At 50.2% G+C, this 18,670-nt stretch overlaps 1 protein-coding gene across 2 annotated transcripts in view; it reads right to left on the bottom strand.

Annotated features, from left to right (window-relative positions):
• Positions 1 to 18,670, bottom strand: part of LOC116955623 (guanylate-binding protein 1-like) — a 58,149-nt gene that overhangs the window by 21,054 nt on the left and 18,425 nt on the right. The window contains exons 2-4 of one of the 2 annotated variants that reach the window (XM_032976798.2): positions 17,328 to 18,217; positions 4,220 to 4,347; positions 751 to 869 (exon numbers count right to left, since the gene is read on the bottom strand). In XM_032976798.2, coding sequence (XP_032832689.1) covers positions 751 to 869; positions 4,220 to 4,347; positions 17,328 to 17,523 — 443 coding nt within the window. In that variant the 5' untranslated portion in view covers positions 17,524 to 18,217. The remainder of the gene's footprint in view (positions 1 to 750; positions 870 to 4,219; positions 4,348 to 17,327; positions 18,218 to 18,670) is intronic. The other variant, XM_032976800.2, reaches the window with a different exon arrangement.

Raw genomic sequence — 18,670 nt, forward strand, 5'->3', positions numbered from 1 at the left:
TCCAATGCCCCGTCTCGACAACCGGCCCTCACCTATCCTGGGCATGTGCGTCCGACCCCAACACGAGCTTTTTTTGGCCACATCAGGAGGAATCTTCCCTTTGGCACGGACCTCACGTACCACGAGTACCACACAGACACGCACACCGTGGCCACACCACGTGAGGTCAAGCACCCTGGCCCTCGGACACCCACACTGCGGTGCCAGAGGAATCTTCCCTCTCGCACGCACTGGACGCACCGCACGTACTACAGATCCCCTGTATAGCCTCAACAGACTGTTGGGGCAAGTGGCACTTATGAAGACCGACAAGGCACACGAGGGGGTGGGTGGCCAACACCACACATGACCGCCTTTGTCTCCCTGGTGGCGATGTTTACACATCGCACCAGGTACTCAATTGAGTAGCCTGAGTCGACCTAGTGGAGACCCAGGACCGGTTCAAATAATCGTCACTAGTGTTGGCCGTGAGCGGGAATCTAACTCTCGTCGCCAGGTTCGTAGCGCAGTGCGTTAACCGCTACACTACCGCTCTGCACAACCACACGTCCAACACAGACAGACACACACACACACACCGAGGCGACACCGCGGGAGGCCAGGCACCCGGACCCTCCGACACCCACAGGGGAGTGCCCGAAGGCCCTGCCGGGGTGGCCACTATTTTTGATCGGCGAAGGTCGTCGACCTCTCCTCCACACACACCCCCCCCCTCCCCCCGCGCCCCCTCCCGCTCAGTGTAAAGGATACCGCAGGTGCTCCAAGCCGTCCCTGCTCAGGATCCCCGTGGTGTTGTACACGAGCATGGAGCTGAGCAGCACGGTCATGACGAAGAGCCACGTGTCGTGGTCGTTGTCCGTGTCCCCTTCCTGCACAATAGAGCCGTCACCGCCGCTGTCACCGACACCGAGGCAAACGCTTGACGGCACCACCGACCGATGCATCAGAGCGACCGCTCCGAAGCCGCGGTGCGCTCAGCTGCCATTCCCGTCAGCGGCGCTTGTCAGCGGTCACGCATCGAGATGATGTGACCCACCAACCCCCCCCCCCACCTCACCCACCGCATCGCATCACTTCTAAGAATTATAAAAGCGCGAATTTCTCAAGTTGAGCAGCAGCGGCGCGGCGGGACACTCCCCGTCGTTGGCTGTCGGTGCGGTTCGAACTGCCGAGAAAACTATTTTTTTTTATCGCATCCTCTAAAGTGCTCTGTCGTGTCAAGTGACAAGGACACTCAACTGCGGTAAGCAGATAATAAACCGTGCGCGATGCACTGCGTAAATTATGTAAAGGACACTGGCACTTTTGGCGTTCTGTGGTCTGACACTGGTGAGACTAGGCCATAAAGACGTCTCTCGTGTAGGCCAATTGCTTTCAAAGATAATGCATGTATTATCAAAGGATGTTTTGTTTGCATGTTCACCACCAGCACCGTGTGTGGTTCATTCAGACTTGATTCTTTGCAAAAGGTATCTATTTGGTGGATTTTTCTGTTGCGTGGAGTCACTTTATGATGTTTCTTGTTCATGTTTTGGTTTGTTGCAGTTGCACCCGAGTCAAGAGCCGCTTGGCTCACGGGGTTATACCTCATTAATGAAACTGAAAAGCTGAAACTGAACATATTACCACCTGTTTCATTGCCAGAATGGGTAACACCTATTCTTATTATTCATTCTTTGATGCTAGCAAAAAAAAGGGTCCCGTGGTAAAGCATTTAGATGGCTTTTCATTATTGATTGATTTTGCATCTCTGGAATGCGACTGTGGTCACTCGGAGCAGAAGCGTGGAATATAACGGGAGACTTGGAGGAGGGGATCATCGCAGCGACGACGATGGCGATCACGATGACGATGCACCACCCTGCGACTCCGACCGCAATCATGTGGCTCAACCAGCTCGTGGTAAAACTAAAGCTGTTGCTCTACATCGACATCGGCCGTACGAGGAGGAGGAGGAAGAAGACCCCGAACATGATAGCACGCAGCTATTTCTGCAGCGACTTCAAGCGACGTAGTTGCGCTGGGGGCACACCTTTTAATCCCTCGTGAAGATTGTTCGTCAAGTGTCAATCAAAGTGACTTTTTTAAGTCTCAGCGCTGACATTTAGTCACGTTAAACGGCAATAAACCGAGTTTTGTATGCACCGTATGTACTGCATGTACGTACGTTGAACTTCTTCCGCGCCGTACGTAGCCAATCGTGCTAATCGGAGGTACTGAGTGTTGTTGAGTCTATGTGCAGTGTTGAGTCTTTGGGCAGTGTTGAGTCTCTGGACAGTCTTGAGTCTATGGGTAGTGTTGAATCTATGGGCAGTGTTGAGTGTATGGGTAGTGTTGAGTCTATGGGCAGTGTTGAGTCTCTGGGCAGTGTTGAGTCTATGGGCAGTGTTGAGTGTATGGGTAGTGTTGAGTCTATGGGCAGATGTTGAGTCTGGACAGTATTGAGTCTATGGGCAGTGTTGAGTCTCTGGACAGTGTTGAGTCTATGGGTAGTGTTGAGTGTATGGGTAGTGTTGAGTCTATGGGCAGATGTTGAGTCTGGATAGTGTTGAGTCTATGGGCAGTGTTGAGTCTCTGGGCAGTATTGAGTCTATGGGTAGTGTTGAGTGTATGGGCAGTGTTGAGTGTATGGGTAGTGTTGAGTCTATGGGCAGTGTTGGGTCTGGACAGTGTATAGTAGTTTGTATGTTAAACTGCTTTCGCGCCATACGTAACCAACCGTGCTAATCGGGGGTGTGGGGGAAGCACAACAAATTACAAAGGCAACAGAGCAGAGTTTGGATTTGATGTGATTTTTGTATGCGGTCACAACGCCTGAGAACCCAGTTTCACCCAGCCTTGGTTTCTCAAGACCGGTCTTGGGCCTTAAGAATGGCTCTAAAGCAGTCTCTCAATTCAGAATCCGATGAGCGACAAAGCTCTTTCCCTCCCCAGATGTCCAGCAGTTTCACAGATGGCCAACTCTCACCCATGAACCTTTGGGTGACCGTGCTGCGATGACACGGAGAACTTGCGATGTTTCTAAGAGGTGAAGCTCAATCGCTAATGATCACGTTCGTACAGTTCAACACGTAATAGGCTTTCGCGACCACTAATATCCATAAAATAGGTTTTTGGGTTAGGTCGCCTGATCATGCTGGTTGTAATTACCGGCGAAAGGTCACGGTAGTCGATTTGTAAATGTTGTTGTGGGTTTTACTCTCCAACACACAACGGGGGTGCTGAACTAAGGGGCCGTCCATAAATGACGTCACGCACCTGGGAGGGGGGGGGGGTCAGACATTTGTGACGATGTGTGACGAGGGGAGGGGGGAGGGGTTTGAGAAATGTGACGTCACATTAAAATGCGCAACTTTAAATAAATATAGACAACACTAAATATACTTATTAATAAATGTTTTCTCCTACAACATCAGAGTGTCAGCGCCACATTAAATACGCACTACAATGACAATAGTTTAAAGCGATTTGAAGCATGTTTCATTTTTTTTGGGGGGGAGGCAGAGCTTTGTGACGTCATATTTGAGGGGGGGGGGTCTGACTTTTTGTGACGCCGTGTGACGACGGCGGGGGGGTAAAAAAATCGTCCAAAATCTCGTGACGTCATTTATGGACGGCCCCTAATAACGAATTGGCACGTTTTGTGTTACGTGACAAACCTCACTAATTGGTTGCGTCGAATGGTGGCGGGTTTAACAGCACAATAATATTTCGATTTAAAGCTTTCGTGACTGCAAGGATTCATCTTCTTTGGTTCTTTCGGTAAAGTCACGTAGAATGAGAATACAATAATACAATAAAACAATAAAATTCTCACGACGTTTCGGCCACAACACAAGTGACCTTCTTCAGGTGAAATGAACAAACCTGTCGGGACGACAGAGCTACATTATTATTGTATTCTCATTCTACGTGACTTTACCGAAAGAACCAAAGAAGATGAGCACAATAATATTTACGCGATCTAAACCAAAAACCAATCTGTTATGCAATTACAACAATAAAAAAAACCGCAATCAACTATTTGTATAATTATTATTTTACCCCAGGTAAGGCCCACTGAGCTGTACAGCCAGAGGAGCGGGCGGGGGGGGGGGAGTTCCGGCACCCCCCCACCCTGCGTCTCAGCGACGTCTCCCCGAGAGGGGGCGCGCGCGTGCACTTGGGGGTGGGGGCGGGGTCGGGGCGGGAGTGGGGGCGGGGCGATGTCCGTCCTCACCTGGTTGACCTCGCCGAGGCCCTCAGTGTCCAGCAGCAGCAGATGCCTCTTCTTGTCCAGCGGGTGCGGGCGTGGCCAGATCCAGATGCCCTTGGTGTGCGACTTGATGGTGCTGCCCAGCATGAAGCCTGCATGACCAACCACCACCCACACAAATAAAAATGCGATGTATGTACGTGCCATACGTAGAATTTCTTTCGCGCCGTACGTTAGCCAACCATGCCAATCGGAGGTGCGGCTGACGGGGCAAAAAAAATATCTCCACACCGTGAAGCTTTAACAGACTGTTGGAGCAAGTGCTGTTAACGAGCAGTACAATATGAAGGCCGGCAGGGCGCATGAGGGGGTGGGTGGGTGGCCAGCACCAAGCCGGGCCGCCTTTGACTCACCCGTGGCGATGTTTACACATCTCTTCAGGCTGAGTCGACCGAGGGGAGGCCCTGAACCAGTTCAGATATTCGCCACTGTTGTTGGTGGTGAGCGGGAATCGAACTCAGGTCGCCTAGTTAGAACGGCAGCCCGCTGACCACTGCACCACCGCACCCTACAATGTTACTTCGCAGAGACAAAGACCTCCCCGTGTAGCCTGTAACAGACTGTTGGGGCGAGTGTTGTTAGCGAGCAGCACCTATGAAGGCCGGCACAGGCGCGGCAGGGGGTGGGTGGCCAGCACCACGCCTTACCGCCTTTGTCTCCCCAATGGCAATGTTTTACACACCGCACCAGGTGCTCAATTCAGGCTGACTCGACCTAGGGGAGGCCCAGGACTGGTTCAGATAATCGTCACCACTGGTGGTGGCCGTCAGCGGGAATCGAACTCGGGTACCTGCTGGGTTCGTAGCGCAGCGCGCTGACTGCTATGATACAGATGTCACACACACACACGAGCACACACGCGGGGTGAGAGTGACTTATATAGGCGGAGAGCTCACCACACGCACGGGAAGACGAGTCTTACACGTGAAAGCACGTTGTGTACGTGTGTATTTTTGAACTTCTTTCGCACCGTACGTCGCCAACCGTGCTAACCGGAGGTGCGGGGGGAGGAGAACAGACTAAACACAAAAGCATTTGTAAAATAAATTAGTTTGTCAATCTAGATGATTATTTTAAAGTGCATTGCTCAAAGTGGCTTCCTCATATGGGAAGGAAGAGCGTTCCAGACGGTCGCAGAAGCGCATCTGAAAGCGCGTGATGCGGTTGACAATCTTTCTTCGATGGTTCGCCAAAAGCCGCTGCTGCGAGGATTCCTGCAGTTCGCGTGGTGTGTTCTGTTCCTTGACTGCAGTTCACATGATGTGTTCTGTTCCTTGACTGGAGTTCGCGTGGTGTGTTCTGTTCCTTGACTGCAGTTCGCGTGGTGTGTTCTGTTCCTTGACTGGAGTTCGCGTGGTGTGTTCTGTTCCTTGACTGCAGTTCGCGTGGTGTGTTCTGTTCCTTGACTGGAGTTCCAGTGGTGTGTTCTGTTCCTTGACTGGAGTTCCAGTCGTGTGTTCTGTTCCTTGACTGGAGTTCGCGTGATGTGTTCTGTTCCTTGACTGGAGTTCGCGTGGTGTGTTCTGTTCCTTGACTGCAGTTCGTGTGGTGTGTTCTGTTCCTTGATTGGAGTTCACGTGGTGTGTTCTGTTCCTTGACTGGAGTTCGCGTGGTGTGTTCTGTTCCTTGACTGGAATTCGCGTGATGTGTTCTGCTCCTTGACTGCAGTTCGCGTGATGTGTTCTGTTCCTAGACTGCTGTTCGTGTGGTGTGTTCTGTTCCTTGACTGCAGTTCGCGTGGTGTGTTCTGTTCCTTGACTGCAGTTCGCGTGGTGTGTTCTGTTCCTTGACTGGAGTTCGGGTGGTGTGTTCTGTTCCTTGACTGCAGTTCACGTGGTGTGTTCTGTTCTTTGACTGGAGTTCACGTGGTGTGTTCTGTTCCTTGACTGGAGTTCGTGTGGTGATGGTTTATGCTAATTGATGAGGTGAGGACCTGCCCACGCCGTGCAGGTCATGGGGTCAAATTTGTGCACACCTCACCCCACCGGTGGTCAACTATCGGTTGGTGGAGGCGGACGGCATAGACATTGGAGCATATAAGCACGGTTCAGTACGGTAATTGATATTGGCTGATGAAGATGCACAGCAACAACTGCAATTTCACATTCAGGTGGGTCAAGCCAGACAACCGCGTTATGAGTACACTAAGTGGGGTGTATCTTCGCTGTGATGTCTCTCTCTTCATGTTTGTGGACCGTAGCATTGCGTCGTTGCCTGTCGTGCGGTCTTATTCTGGAGGACCACAGTCGCACCACTATTACTGGAGAGTTTTTAATTTCCATACGTGCATCACCAGGTATCCGGATCTGCTGCTGCAATGGTTTGTGCAGTGGATGCGGTTTAGATGTAGAGCATGCACAGCTTCGTGGGAGATCAAACCCAGGGATCTTTCTACTGTCTCCCGAAGAGGGGATGACCAATAAAGGCTGAGCACAGATCCCAATCACCGCCCGGAGCTTCCTCTCGTACATGGCCTGACCTGCCGCTTTGTACAGAATCAGAATATGTATTTATACCAGAGGAATCTCCGATAAGCTATTAAGCTATTTATCACAGATGTCCAGTAGTGGTTTGGGCTCAGAAGGTGACAACAACAAACACAAGACAAACACATCCAAGAGAGGAGTGCAAAATGTATAGGAAAGGGTAAACAAATCACTGTTAAAAAATTATACGAATAAAACTAAACAGTTGTTTTTGTTATCTTAGCAGGTAAAGCCAACTGATCCATAATATAAGTTTGTTGGGTTAGATCGCGTAAATATGAATGTGCCGTTAAACCCACCAGCAACCGACACAACCAATTAGTAAGGTTTGTCATATAAACAGGACGTGGCAATTCGTTACTAGTGTGTTGGAGAGCAAATACACACCATTTACAACACACCGGTGCTGCTGTACTAGTAGTTCCATAGTTCCATAGTTCATTTATTTGGTATAGCCCTGTGAGCCATTCGGCTCTTGAATCGGGAGCAACCGCAACAAAACTAAAACATGAACAAGAAAAATATATTAAAGTGACTATGTGACTGTGAGTGATTATGTGACTAGCAATGAATTGTCACGTTCTGTTTACGTGACAAACCTTACTAATTGGATGTGTCCTGTGGTGGCGGGTTTAACGACACATTTACATGAACGTGATCTAACCCAAACCCCCCCCCCCCGCCCCCCTCTATTATGGATGATATTGGTCGCAAAAGCCTTCTTAGCTTATCGCTTCTTCTTTCAGAAGCGACCCGGCCGCAAATGATAGCTCAACTCAGTGGCCTATCGTGTGGAAATCCTACAGCAGACAAATACTCTAAACCGGTGGCTCTTAAACTTTACCGCAGTCTTGCACGCCTTTGGTTCTCGATCGTTGAAAAAAAATATTACACACAATGAATACATAGGGCTCGATGAAAGAAAGTAGTTGTACTTACGTGCCACGAGCTTAATTTGTCTCTCGATAATGTACCTTCTGAAACAACCTGGCCATGTCTTGCACCACGAGAAAGGGCATCGCGCACCCCCAGGGAGTGCAGCGTGCACCCCAGGTTAAGATGAACCACTGTTGTGAACGCACGTCGATCTGAATGCAGCATAAAATCGTTAGTTCTAAAAAATAACGATAATCGGATGACCGTTGAGTCTGTGGGCCGTGTTGAGTCTGTGGGCAGTGTTGAGCCTATGGGCAGTGTTGAGTCAGTGGACAGTGTTGAGTCTATGGGCAGTGTTGAGTCTATGGGTAGTAAAATTTTGATTTAAAGCTTTCGTGACTGCAGTAATTCATATTCTTAGTTCTTTCGGTAAAGTCACGTTGAAGGGAAACAACAAACTAATAAAATATATATTAAAGAATAAAAATTCTCACGACGTTTCGACCATAACACAAACGGTCGTCTTCAGGTGTGTTGGTTTGCATACATTTATTTTTAAACGGTGTATTTATTTATTTATAAGATGCCAGCTAGCAACCTCAGCAAAGATGAGCGTTTTGAATTATATAAATTAAAAAAGAGGGATGATATTGTAGTCCTCTCAGCTGACAAGGGCAATGCTACTGTCATCATGGATAAAATAGAAAACAACAACAAAATTTAAGAATTACTCGACGATGGTAGTTATACAAAAATAAAAAGAGATCCCACCAACAGCCTCGTCACACAAACCAACAAAATAATTTCTGATTCAACCGCATTAATTGATCAATCTAAACAGTTTTCGTTGAAACCTTCTGCTGCCAGGCCACCAAGATTATACGGCTTACCAAAAATACATAAAGTAGATACACCCCTTCGTCCCATCGTCTCTACTATCAACTCCCCCACCTACAAACTGGCTCGTTTTTTTGTCTGAAATCCTGCGTCCTTTCACTGGAAAAACCACCTCTGCGGTACAAAATTCTACTCACCTGGTATCGACAATCAAGGGTATTTCCCTGTCCCCAGACGACCTGCTTGTCAGTTTTGATGTAGTTTCCTTATTCACCAAGGTTCCTGTACCTGACACCATTGCAATCATTGAAGACTTGGTTCATCAAGGACTAAACACTGAGGTACCCCCCCTGGTGAGACACTGTTTAACCAATACATACTTCACTTGGAATGGAACTTTCTACAAACAAACTGAGGGCACCCCAATGGGCTCCCCCCTATCTCCGGTTATAGCTAACATTTTCATGGAGAAATTTGAGACTGACGCCATCCAGACTGCCACTCTGCGCCCAACCTTATGGAAGAGGTATGTGGATGACACTTTTGTCATCTGGCCACATGGCCGGCCTGCTCTAGACCAATTCTTCGACCACATCAATTCCATACACCCAGCCATCAGATTTACCATGGAAGTCGAAATAGATGGCAAGCTACCTTTTTTGGATGTCCTAATTAAAAAGAGACCCGATGGTTCAATGAGCCACTCTGTCTACAGGAAAGCTACCTATACGGATGCTTATCTGAAACCGGATTCCCACCACCATCCATCACAGAAGAATTCTCTCATCAAGACTCTGTATCATAGAGCCCAATGCATATCCGACCAGGAACACATAGGCAGTGAACTCAAGCACGTACACCAAGCTCTTAAGATTAATGGTTACTCCGACTATACAATCCGCAAAGCTATCACTCAAACCATGAAGAAGGACCCTCTTGAGGAGCCTTTCAAAACCATCACTTTACCCTACATTGCGGGGATCACAAAAAAGATCTCCAAAATCTTGAATAAACACAAGATCCAGGTCCGTTTCAACACATTACATAAAATCCGTGATCTGGTTCCGTCTGTAAAAGATGTGATTCCGGACATACAATACCCTGGTGTCTACAAACTAAGTTGCCTCTGTGGTAGTAGTTACATTGGAGAAACCAAACGCCATGTCTCGGACCGCATTCGTGAACACAAAGCAGACCTTAAACACGGTAGGACCAACACCTTGGCCGTGGAAGATCATTGTTATAATTCAGTAGGCTCACATGCCATTGACTTTTCCAAGACAGAGGTTCTTTGTAAGCCATCTGGCTACCATGAGAGATTCGTTCATGAGGCTATCCACATATACAACCACAGAGAAAATTTCAACCGAGAAGATGGATTCTATCTTAGCAATCATTGGAAAGATTTGATAAACCATTTCAGATCTTAATTGCTTGTTCACGCTTACAGTGGTTTTCAGACAGCATACATTAAAAAACAAAATTCGTCTCCCCCCTCCTCTTTTCAGAATATAGATGGACTAGTCCTAAATAAACTGCCAAATCTGAGCAGTGTTGAGTCTATGGGCAGTGTTGAGTCAGTGGACAGTGTTGAGTCTATGGGCAGTGTTGAGTCTATGGGCAGTGTTGAGTCTATGGGCAGTGTTGAGTCTGTGGGCAGTGTTGAGTCTATGGGCAGTGTTGAGTCTATGGGCAGTGTTGAGTCAGTGGACAGTGTTGAGTCTATGGGTAGTATTGAGTCTGTGGGTAGTGTTGAGTCTATGAGCAGTGGTGAGTCTATGGGCAGTGTTCAGTCTGTGGGCAGTGTTGAGTCTATGAGCAGTGTTGAGTCTATGGGCAGTGTTGAGTCAGTGGACAGTGTTGAGTCTATGGGTAGTGTTGAGTCTGTGGGTAGTGTTGAGTCTATGAGCAGTGGTGAGTCTATAGGCAGTGTTGAGTCAGTGGACAGTGTTGATTCTGTGGGCAGTGTTGAGTCTATGGGCAGTGTTGAGTCTATGGGCAGTGTTAAGTCTATGGGCAGTGTTGAGTCTATGGGCAGTGTTGAGTCTATGAGCAGTGTTGAGTCTATGGGCAGTGTTGAGTCTATGGGCAGTGTTGAGTCAGTGGACAGTGTTGAGTCTATGGGCAGTGTTGAGTCTGTGGGTAGTGTTGAGTCTATGGGCAGTGTTGAGTCAGTGGACAGTGTTGAGTCTATGGGTAGTGTTGAGTCTGTGGGTAGTGTTGAGTCTATGAGCAGTGTTGAGTCTATGGGCAGTGTTCAGTCTGTGGGCGGTGTTGAGTCTATGAGCAGTGTTGAGTCTATGGGCAGTGTTGAGTCTATGGGCAGTGTTGAGTCAGTGGACAGTGTTGAGTCTATGGGCAGTGTTGAGTCTGTGGGTAGTGTTGAGTCTATGGGCAGTGTTGAGTCAGTGGACAGTGTTGAGTCTATGGGTAGTGTTGAGTCTGTGGGTAGTGTTGAGTCTATGAGCAGTGGTGAGTCTATGGGCAGTGTTCAGTCTGTGGGCAGTGTTGAGTCTATGAGCAGTGTTGAGTCTATGGGCAGTGTTGAGTCAGTGGACAGTGTTGAGTCTGTGGGCAGTGTTGAGTCTATGGGCAGTGTTGAGTCTATGAGCAGTGTTAAGTCTATGGGCAGTGTTGAGTCTATGGGCAGTGTTGAGTCTATGAGCAGTGTTGAGTCTATGGGTTGTGTTGAGTCTATGGGTAGTGTTGAGTCTGTGGGTAGTGTTGAGTCTATGAGCAGTGGTGAGTCTATGGGCAGTGTTCAGTCTGTGGGCAGTGTTGAGTCTATGAGCAGTGTTGAGTCTATGGGCAGTGTTGAGTCAGTGGACAGTGTTGAGTCTGTGGGCAGTGTTGAGTCTATGGGCAGTGGTGAGTCTATTGGCAGTGTTAAGTCTATGGGCAGTGTTGAGTCTATGGGCAGTGTTGAGTCAGTGGACAGTGTTGAGTCTATGAGCAGTGTTGAGTCTGTGGGCAGTGTTGAGTCTGTGGGCAGTGTTGAGTCTGTGGGCAGTGTTGAGTCTGTGGGCAGTGTTGAGTCTATGAGCAGTGTTGAGTCTATGGGCAGTGTTGAGTCAGTGGACAGTGTTGAGTCTATGGGCAGTGTTGAGTCTATGGGCAGTGTTGAGTCTATGGGCAGTGTTGAGTCTGTGGGCAGTGTTGAGTCTATGGGCAGTGTTGAGTCTATGGGCAGTGTTGAGTCAGTGGACAGTGTTGAGTCTATGGGTAGTATTGAGTCTGTGGGTAGTGTTGAGTCTATGAGCAGTGGTGAGTCTATGGGCAGTGTTCAGTCTGTGGGCAGTGTTGAGTCTATGAGCAGTGTTGAGTCTATGGGCAGTGTTGAGTCAGTGGACAGTGTTGAGTCTATGAGCAGTGTTGAGTCTATGGGCAGTGTTGAGTCTATGGGCAGTGTTGAGTCAGTGGACAGTGTTGAGTCTATGGGCAGTGTTGAGTCTGTGGGTAGTGTTGAGTCTATGGGCAGTGTTGAGTCAGTGGACAGTGTTGAGTCTATGGGTAGTGTTGAGTCTGTGGGTAGTGTTGAGTCTATGAGCAGTGGTGAGTCTATGGGCAGTGTTCAGTCTGTGGGCAGTGTTGAGTCTATGAGCAGTGTTGAGTCTATGGGCAGTGTTGAGTCAGTGGACAGTGTTGAGTCTGTGGGCAGTGTTGAGTCTATGGGCAGTGTTGAGTCTATGGGCAGTGTTAAGTCTATGGGCAGTGTTCAGTCTGTGGGCAGTGGTGAGTCTATGAGCAGTGTTGAGTCTATGGGCAGTGTTGAGTCAGTGGACAGTGTTGAGTCTGTGGGCAGTGTTGAGTCTATGGGCAGTGTTGAGTCTATGGGCAGTGTTAAGTCTATGGGCAGTGTTGAGTCTATGGGCAGTGTTGAGTCTATGAGCAGTGTTGAGTCTATGGGCAGTGTTGAGTCTATGGGCAGTGTTGAGTCAGTGGACAGTGTTAAGTCTATGGGCAGTGTTGAGTCTATGGGCAGTGTTACGTCTATGGGCAGTGTTGAGTCTATGGGCAGTGTTGAGTCTATGGGCAGTGTTGAGTCTATGGGCAGTGTTGAGTCTATGGGCAGTGTTGAGTCAGTGGACAGTGTTGAGTCTATGGGTAGTGTTGAGTCTGTGGGTAGTGTTGAGTCTATGAGCAGTGTTGAGTCTGTGGGCAGTGTTGAGTCTGTGGGCAGTGTTGAGTCTATGGGCAGTGTTGAGTCTATGGGCAGTGTTGAGTCAGTGGACAGTGTTGAGTCTATGGGTAGTGTTGAGTCTGTGGGTAGTGTTGAGTCTATGAGCAGTGTTGAGTCTGTGGGCAGTGTTGAGTCTGTGGGCAGTGTTGAGTCTGTGGGCAGTGTTGAGTCTGTGGGCAGTGTTGAGTCTATGAGCAGTGTTGAGTCTATGGGCAGTGTTGAGTCAGTGGACAGTGTTGAATCTATGGGCAGTGTTGAGTCTTTGGGCAGTGTTGAGTCTATGGGCAGTGTTGAGTCTGTGGGCAGTGTTGAGTCTATGGGCAGTGTTGAGTCTATGGGCAGTGTTGAGTCTGTGGGCAGTGTTGAGTCTATGAGCAGTGTTGAGTCTATGGGCAGTGTTGAGTCAGTGGACAGTGTTAAGTCTATGGGCAGTGTTGAGTCTATGGGCAGTGTTACGTCTATGGGCAGTGTTGAGTCTATGGGCAGTGTTGAGTCTATGGGCAGTGTTGAGTCTATGGGCAGTGTTGAGTCTATGGGCAGTGTTGAGTCAGTGGACAGTGTTGAGTCTATGGGTAGTGTTGAGTCTGTGGGTAGTGTTGAGTCTATGAGCAGTGTTGAGTCTGTGGGCAGTGTTGAGTCTGTGGGCAGTGTTGAGTCTGTGGGCAGTGTTGAGTCTGTGGGCAGTGTTGAGTCTATGAGCAGTGTTGAGTCTATGGGCAGTGTTGAGTCAGTGGACAGTGTTGAATCTATGGGCAGTGTTGAGTCTTTGGGCAGTGTTGAGTCTATGGGCAGTGTTGAGTCTGTGGGCAGTGTTGAGTCTATGGGCAGTGTTGAGTCTATGGGCAGTGTTGAGTCTATGGGCAGTGTTGAGTCTATGGGCAGTGTTGAGTCTATGGGCAGTGTTGAGTCTATGGGCAGTGTTGAGTCTATGGGCAGTGTTGAGTCTATGGGCAGTGTTGAGTCTATGGGCAGTGTTGAGTCAGTGGACAGTGTTAAGTCTATGGGAAGTGTTGAGTCTGTGGGTAGTGTTGAGTCTATGAGCAGTGTTGAGTCTGTGGGCAGTGTTGAGTCTGTGGGCAGTGTTGAGTCTGTGGGCAGTGTTGATTCTTTGAGCAGTGTTGAGTCTATGGGCAGTGTTGAGTCAGTGGACAGTGTTGAGTCTGTGGGCAGTGTTGAGTCTATGGGCAGTGTTGAGTCTATGGGCAGTGTTGAGTCTATGGGCAGTGTTGAGTCTGTGGGCAGTGTTGAGTCTATGAGCAGTGTTGAGTGTATGGGCAGTGTTGAGTCAGTGGACAGTGTTGAGTCTATGGGTAGTGTTGAGTCTGTGGGTAGTGTTGAGTCTATGAGCAGTGTTGAGTCTATGGGCAGTGTTGAGTCTGTGGGCAGTGTTGAATCTGTGGGCTGTGTTGAGTCTGTGGGCAGTGTTGAGTCTATGAGCAGTGTTGAGTATATGGGCAGTGTTGAGTCAGTGGACATTGTTGAGTCTGGGCAGTGTTGAGTCTAGGGGCAGTGTTGAGTCTGTGGGCAGTGTTGAGTCGATGGGCAGTGTTGAGTCTGTGGGCAATGTTGAATCTGCGGACAGTGTTGAGTCTATGGGCAGTGTTGAGTCTGTGGGCAATGTTGAGTCTATGGGCAGTGTTGAGTCTGTGGGCAGTGTTGAGTCGATGTGCAGTGTTGAGTCTGTGGGCAATGTTGAGTCTGTGGACAGTGTTGAGTCTATGGGCAGTGTTGAGTCTATGGGCAGTGTTGAGTCTATGGGTAGTGCTGAGTCTGACCTCCTTCAAGCAGCGTAAGTGGGTACACACAGAGTCAATCAGTGGTGGTGATGACGATGGGTGGTAAACGTGGCCGGTATGCGACAACGTGCCGCACAGAGCGGGCGCTTCTCCGAAAAAACAGGCACCCGGCACTTCTCAGAAGGGGGTCCTATTACTGGGATGTCACCGCTCAGGGGCAACGTGGGGCAGTGAGCGCACGTGGAGCTGCTGTTGCCGCTGCTACTGCTGCTGCTGGTGGAGGGCTAATAAGGTTCAACACTGGGAACTTCTACATTCATACGTTACGCGATTTCCATGGGAACTATCCAGAAACAAACATCACCCCCCCCCACCCCCTCGTATAGCCTTACAGACGGTTGGGCCAAGTTGCTGTTCTCGAGTAGCACCTATGATGGGGATGGGTGGCCAGCACCACGCCCCTTGCCACCTTTGTCTCCCCAGTTTACCCATCACTTCAGGCTGAGTCGACCAAGGGAAGGCCCAGATATTTGCTACTGTTGTTGGTCGTGAGCGGGAATCGAACTCAAGTCGCCGGGCTCGTAGGGCAGCACGCTGACTTGCTGCGTCCCAAAGACAAAGATCCCCCGTATAGCCTTAACAGAATGTTGGGGCAAGTGCTGTCAGTTAGCAACTTTGGAGGCCGACACGTCACCCGACGGGGTGGGTGGCCAGCACTACCCCCGGCCGCCTTTGTTTCCCCAGTGACGATATTTACACATCGCACCCAGTACTCATTTGAGGCTGCTGAGTCGACCTAGGGGAGACCCAGGGCCGATTTAGATAATTGTCACTGGTGTTGGCCGTGAGCGGGAATCGAACTAGGGTCGCCGGGTTCATAGCGCAACGCGATAACCACTACACCACCGCTGTCAACCGTACACACATACACACTGACACACACACACACAACGGGTGTGCGTATATCCAATGTCTGTCGTATGAAGCCAATAATCTATGAGCGGTTAAGGCCAGATAGGCACATGGGTAGAGTGGGTGGAGCTTATACAATAAGGACTTTGCGAACAAGTCAACAGTGGTTTGGCCTTTGCATATATTCTCTTACACGCCTGATGAATGTGGAACTTCCATCACTGGCGTCAGCTCGGGCTATAAAGAGAAAATTAGCCCTAACGCATGCCGCAATGCTCATAAAGGTGCAGCTAATCATTTCCGTGATTCGTAATTAGTTTATGTATATATGTTGAACTTATGTCGCACCGTACGTAGCCAACCGTGCTAATCGGAGGTGCGGGTATTATATCAATTGTTATTTATGTATAACCCTCCACGACCCAACAGAGCCAATGAAACCACAATTGTCGCGTCACGCGGGTAAACATTCCGAATGATTTGGTTTATTTAATGCACGGCAGGCTTTCGCGAGCGATATCATTCATGAGAGGGCTTTTTTGGGTTAGATCGCGTCAACATGAATGCGTCGTTAAACCCTGCCACCATCATCTCGATCGGGAGGAGAGGAGGAGTGGAGGAGGAGGGGTGTTGAAAACGCCAGTCCAAAATAAAAGTTGACAATTTTGTTTGAACTCCGCGTTTCGCCGGCAGACGTTCGACTTCAGGTGTTGTGCAACCAAAGCTGGACTATCGTCCGCGTGGAAAGCGGAACGGGTGTCCAGTTTCCACGTAAGACAACCCGCACCCTAACAACCCCCCACCCTCACATCCCTCCCCCAGCGTAACCCGGTAAGGTGGCACCGCAAGACGTTCACGGCGCCCGAGGGTGTGGGCGACACGGTAAATCACGTCGTGACCGTGACGGCGGCGGCTGCTGCTACTGCGCCGGGTTTCGGGGGCAGAGGAGGAGGAGGAAAGGGGAGCGGACGGACGGGCTGGCGAGAGCGAGCGAGCGAGAGCGGTCCGCGCGCACGTGCTTGCGACGGTGGCAAAGCGGAGCAAGCGACTCCCAATTATGCGCCGACCGCGCGTGATTTATGTGGCGTGGCCCTCTTTAGAAAGCTATTTTGGCCGGCCCCCAGCTCTTTCACAAGCGCTGGGAGAATGTGGCCGTGAAATGCGGCAGAGCTTTTGCAGAAACAGACACGCAGCAGCAGCAAAAACCAAAAAAACGCCGCAACCGGTACCGGTTTGCTTCGCTTCAGTGTCTTTTACCTTCCAAACTCTACACCATCCCATCGCAAAACTCCCGCACGATTTATTTTTGCGCGCGCGCCAGGGAAATATCTTCAGAGGCAGGCGAGATTCCAACGATCCCAGTAAGCTTTCGGTTATTTGCTACTGAAACGGGAGGACCTGGTGTTAATCTACAACAATTAATATTTGAGCCTTCCAGCTCAAATATTGTTCGGAGGTTAATTCAGATTAACTTTTCCTGTTTTTGCCCGCAATTAGTTGAGCCCTTCTCTCTCTCTCTCTGTCTCTCCGTGGCTGTGTTGGAAGTTGCGACTCGCATCGCACCAGCTTATGGTCGCTTCCTGTGTTGAATTCGTTGAGGGCAGAGATGTCTCAGCCCACGCGTCTGAGGTTTGTGTCCGCTAGAATGAAGTACATCTGTATCGCAATGTATGGATTTTTTTTTCTTTCAGTATCGCATTGCACCACTGTCACGCGCCGGACGTTGCCTTCAGCTGCAGTGCGGGAGAGCCTGGCATCACGAGAATCAACGCCAGAAGTAGCTCTGGGCCAAATCTCGAACACAGAGGGTCGCCCTGCCATGCCCTGTGCGGGCTTCGAGTGGGCTCTTTCGTACTCACGTGACGACACCGATGATGGCACAATCGGTATGAAATTGAAGTCAATAACAACAACAGAAATCGCATTGCTTGCAAATTACATTTTTTTTTCTCGTTCTGCCGATGCCGAAAACGACAGGAGACGGGTGGGCAGGGGGGGGTGGGGGAGTGTGCATGGCGAGAGTGGCGACCCTGCAGGGCACGCACCTGAGTTGGACCCGGCGAGGCGGTTCATGAGGAACGACTTGCCCGTGCGGATCTTCCCCACCACGGCCACGACCACCACGGGCTTGTCGATGGCGGCCACGATGCGTGCCGTCTCGGGCACTACGTAGAAGTGGCCACTCGAGTCGCTGAGCAGCAGCGGCAGGGGCGCCTCCAGGCCTCGCTCGGCGACCTCCATGCCGCTCCCCACAGAACGGACGCGGTGGCACGGGTTGATGAGCCTGGCACGGCGGGTGATGAGGGTTTGCACGGGTGATGATGAGGATGGCACGGTTTGATGAGCGTGGCGCGGTTGAGGAGGGTGGCACGGGGTGATGAGCGTGGCACGGGGTGATGATGAGGGTGGCACGGGGTGATGATGAGGGTGGCACGGGTGATGAGCGTGACACGGGTTATGAGGGTGACACGGGTTGATGACAGTGACACGGGTTGATGATGAGGGTGGCACGGGGTGATGATGAGGGTGGCACGGGTGATGAGCGTGACACGGGTTGATGACAGTGACACGGGGTGATGATGAGCTTGGCACGGGTGATGAGCGCGGGACGGTGGCACGGCGCTCACTATTATAGCAGCGCGGTAACCCCGATACCGCCTGCCTGGCCACCCCTCAAGGACGGCCCCTTTCTTGCGTTGATCATCACAGAGGCCGCTACACCAAACCCCGCCCCTCCCCCCCACTAACTCCTCCGTCCCCACTGTGCCATGCGGGGTCACAGAGGCCACAAATGTGTGGCCATCGATTTTTTTTTGTATCTCTCTCTTTCTGTCTCTCGCTGTGCAGCGATGGGGTGGGCTCAGAGGGTCGCTCGTGTCGGTGGTGTGCTTTTGGTGGCTCGATGCCACCGCGGGTGTCGATTTCGAATGCCGCCCTGACACGCACAGACACACACGCCGGAGCAAGTGTTGTTGTTGTTGTTTAGTGTGTGTGTGTGCGCGCACCCGCATATCACTCTTGGCTAGTGACGAGCGGTGGTGTAGCTGTTAGCGCTGCGCCACGAAATCAACGACCCGAGGTCGATTCCCGCTCACGGCCAATACCCAGTGACGATTATCTGAACCGGTCATGGGCCTAGCACTCGTGTTTTGTGCCGGTCTTCATAGGTGCTCGCTAACAGCATTTGCCCCAACAGTCTTTTAATGCTATACAGGGGGATCTTTGTCTGGTGTAAGGTTGTTCAACAAAAGCCGGTTGAACCGATAACCATTTTAAGGATCGATTTTCCGCGTTTCCCAAAGGCTGGGACCGGTGACCCTCTCCAGGGGGAATTTATGAATTGATTGAATCTGTGACAATTGATTAATTGTTTGAACCTGTGGGAATT

Source organism: Petromyzon marinus, chromosome 60 (genome assembly GCF_048934315.1).
Source record: "Petromyzon marinus isolate PM22_M1 ecotype Great Lakes invasive population chromosome 60, UKy_Petmar_22M1.pri1.0, whole genome shotgun sequence".
Lineage (NCBI taxonomy): Eukaryota > Metazoa > Chordata > Hyperoartia > Petromyzontiformes > Petromyzontidae > Petromyzon > Petromyzon marinus.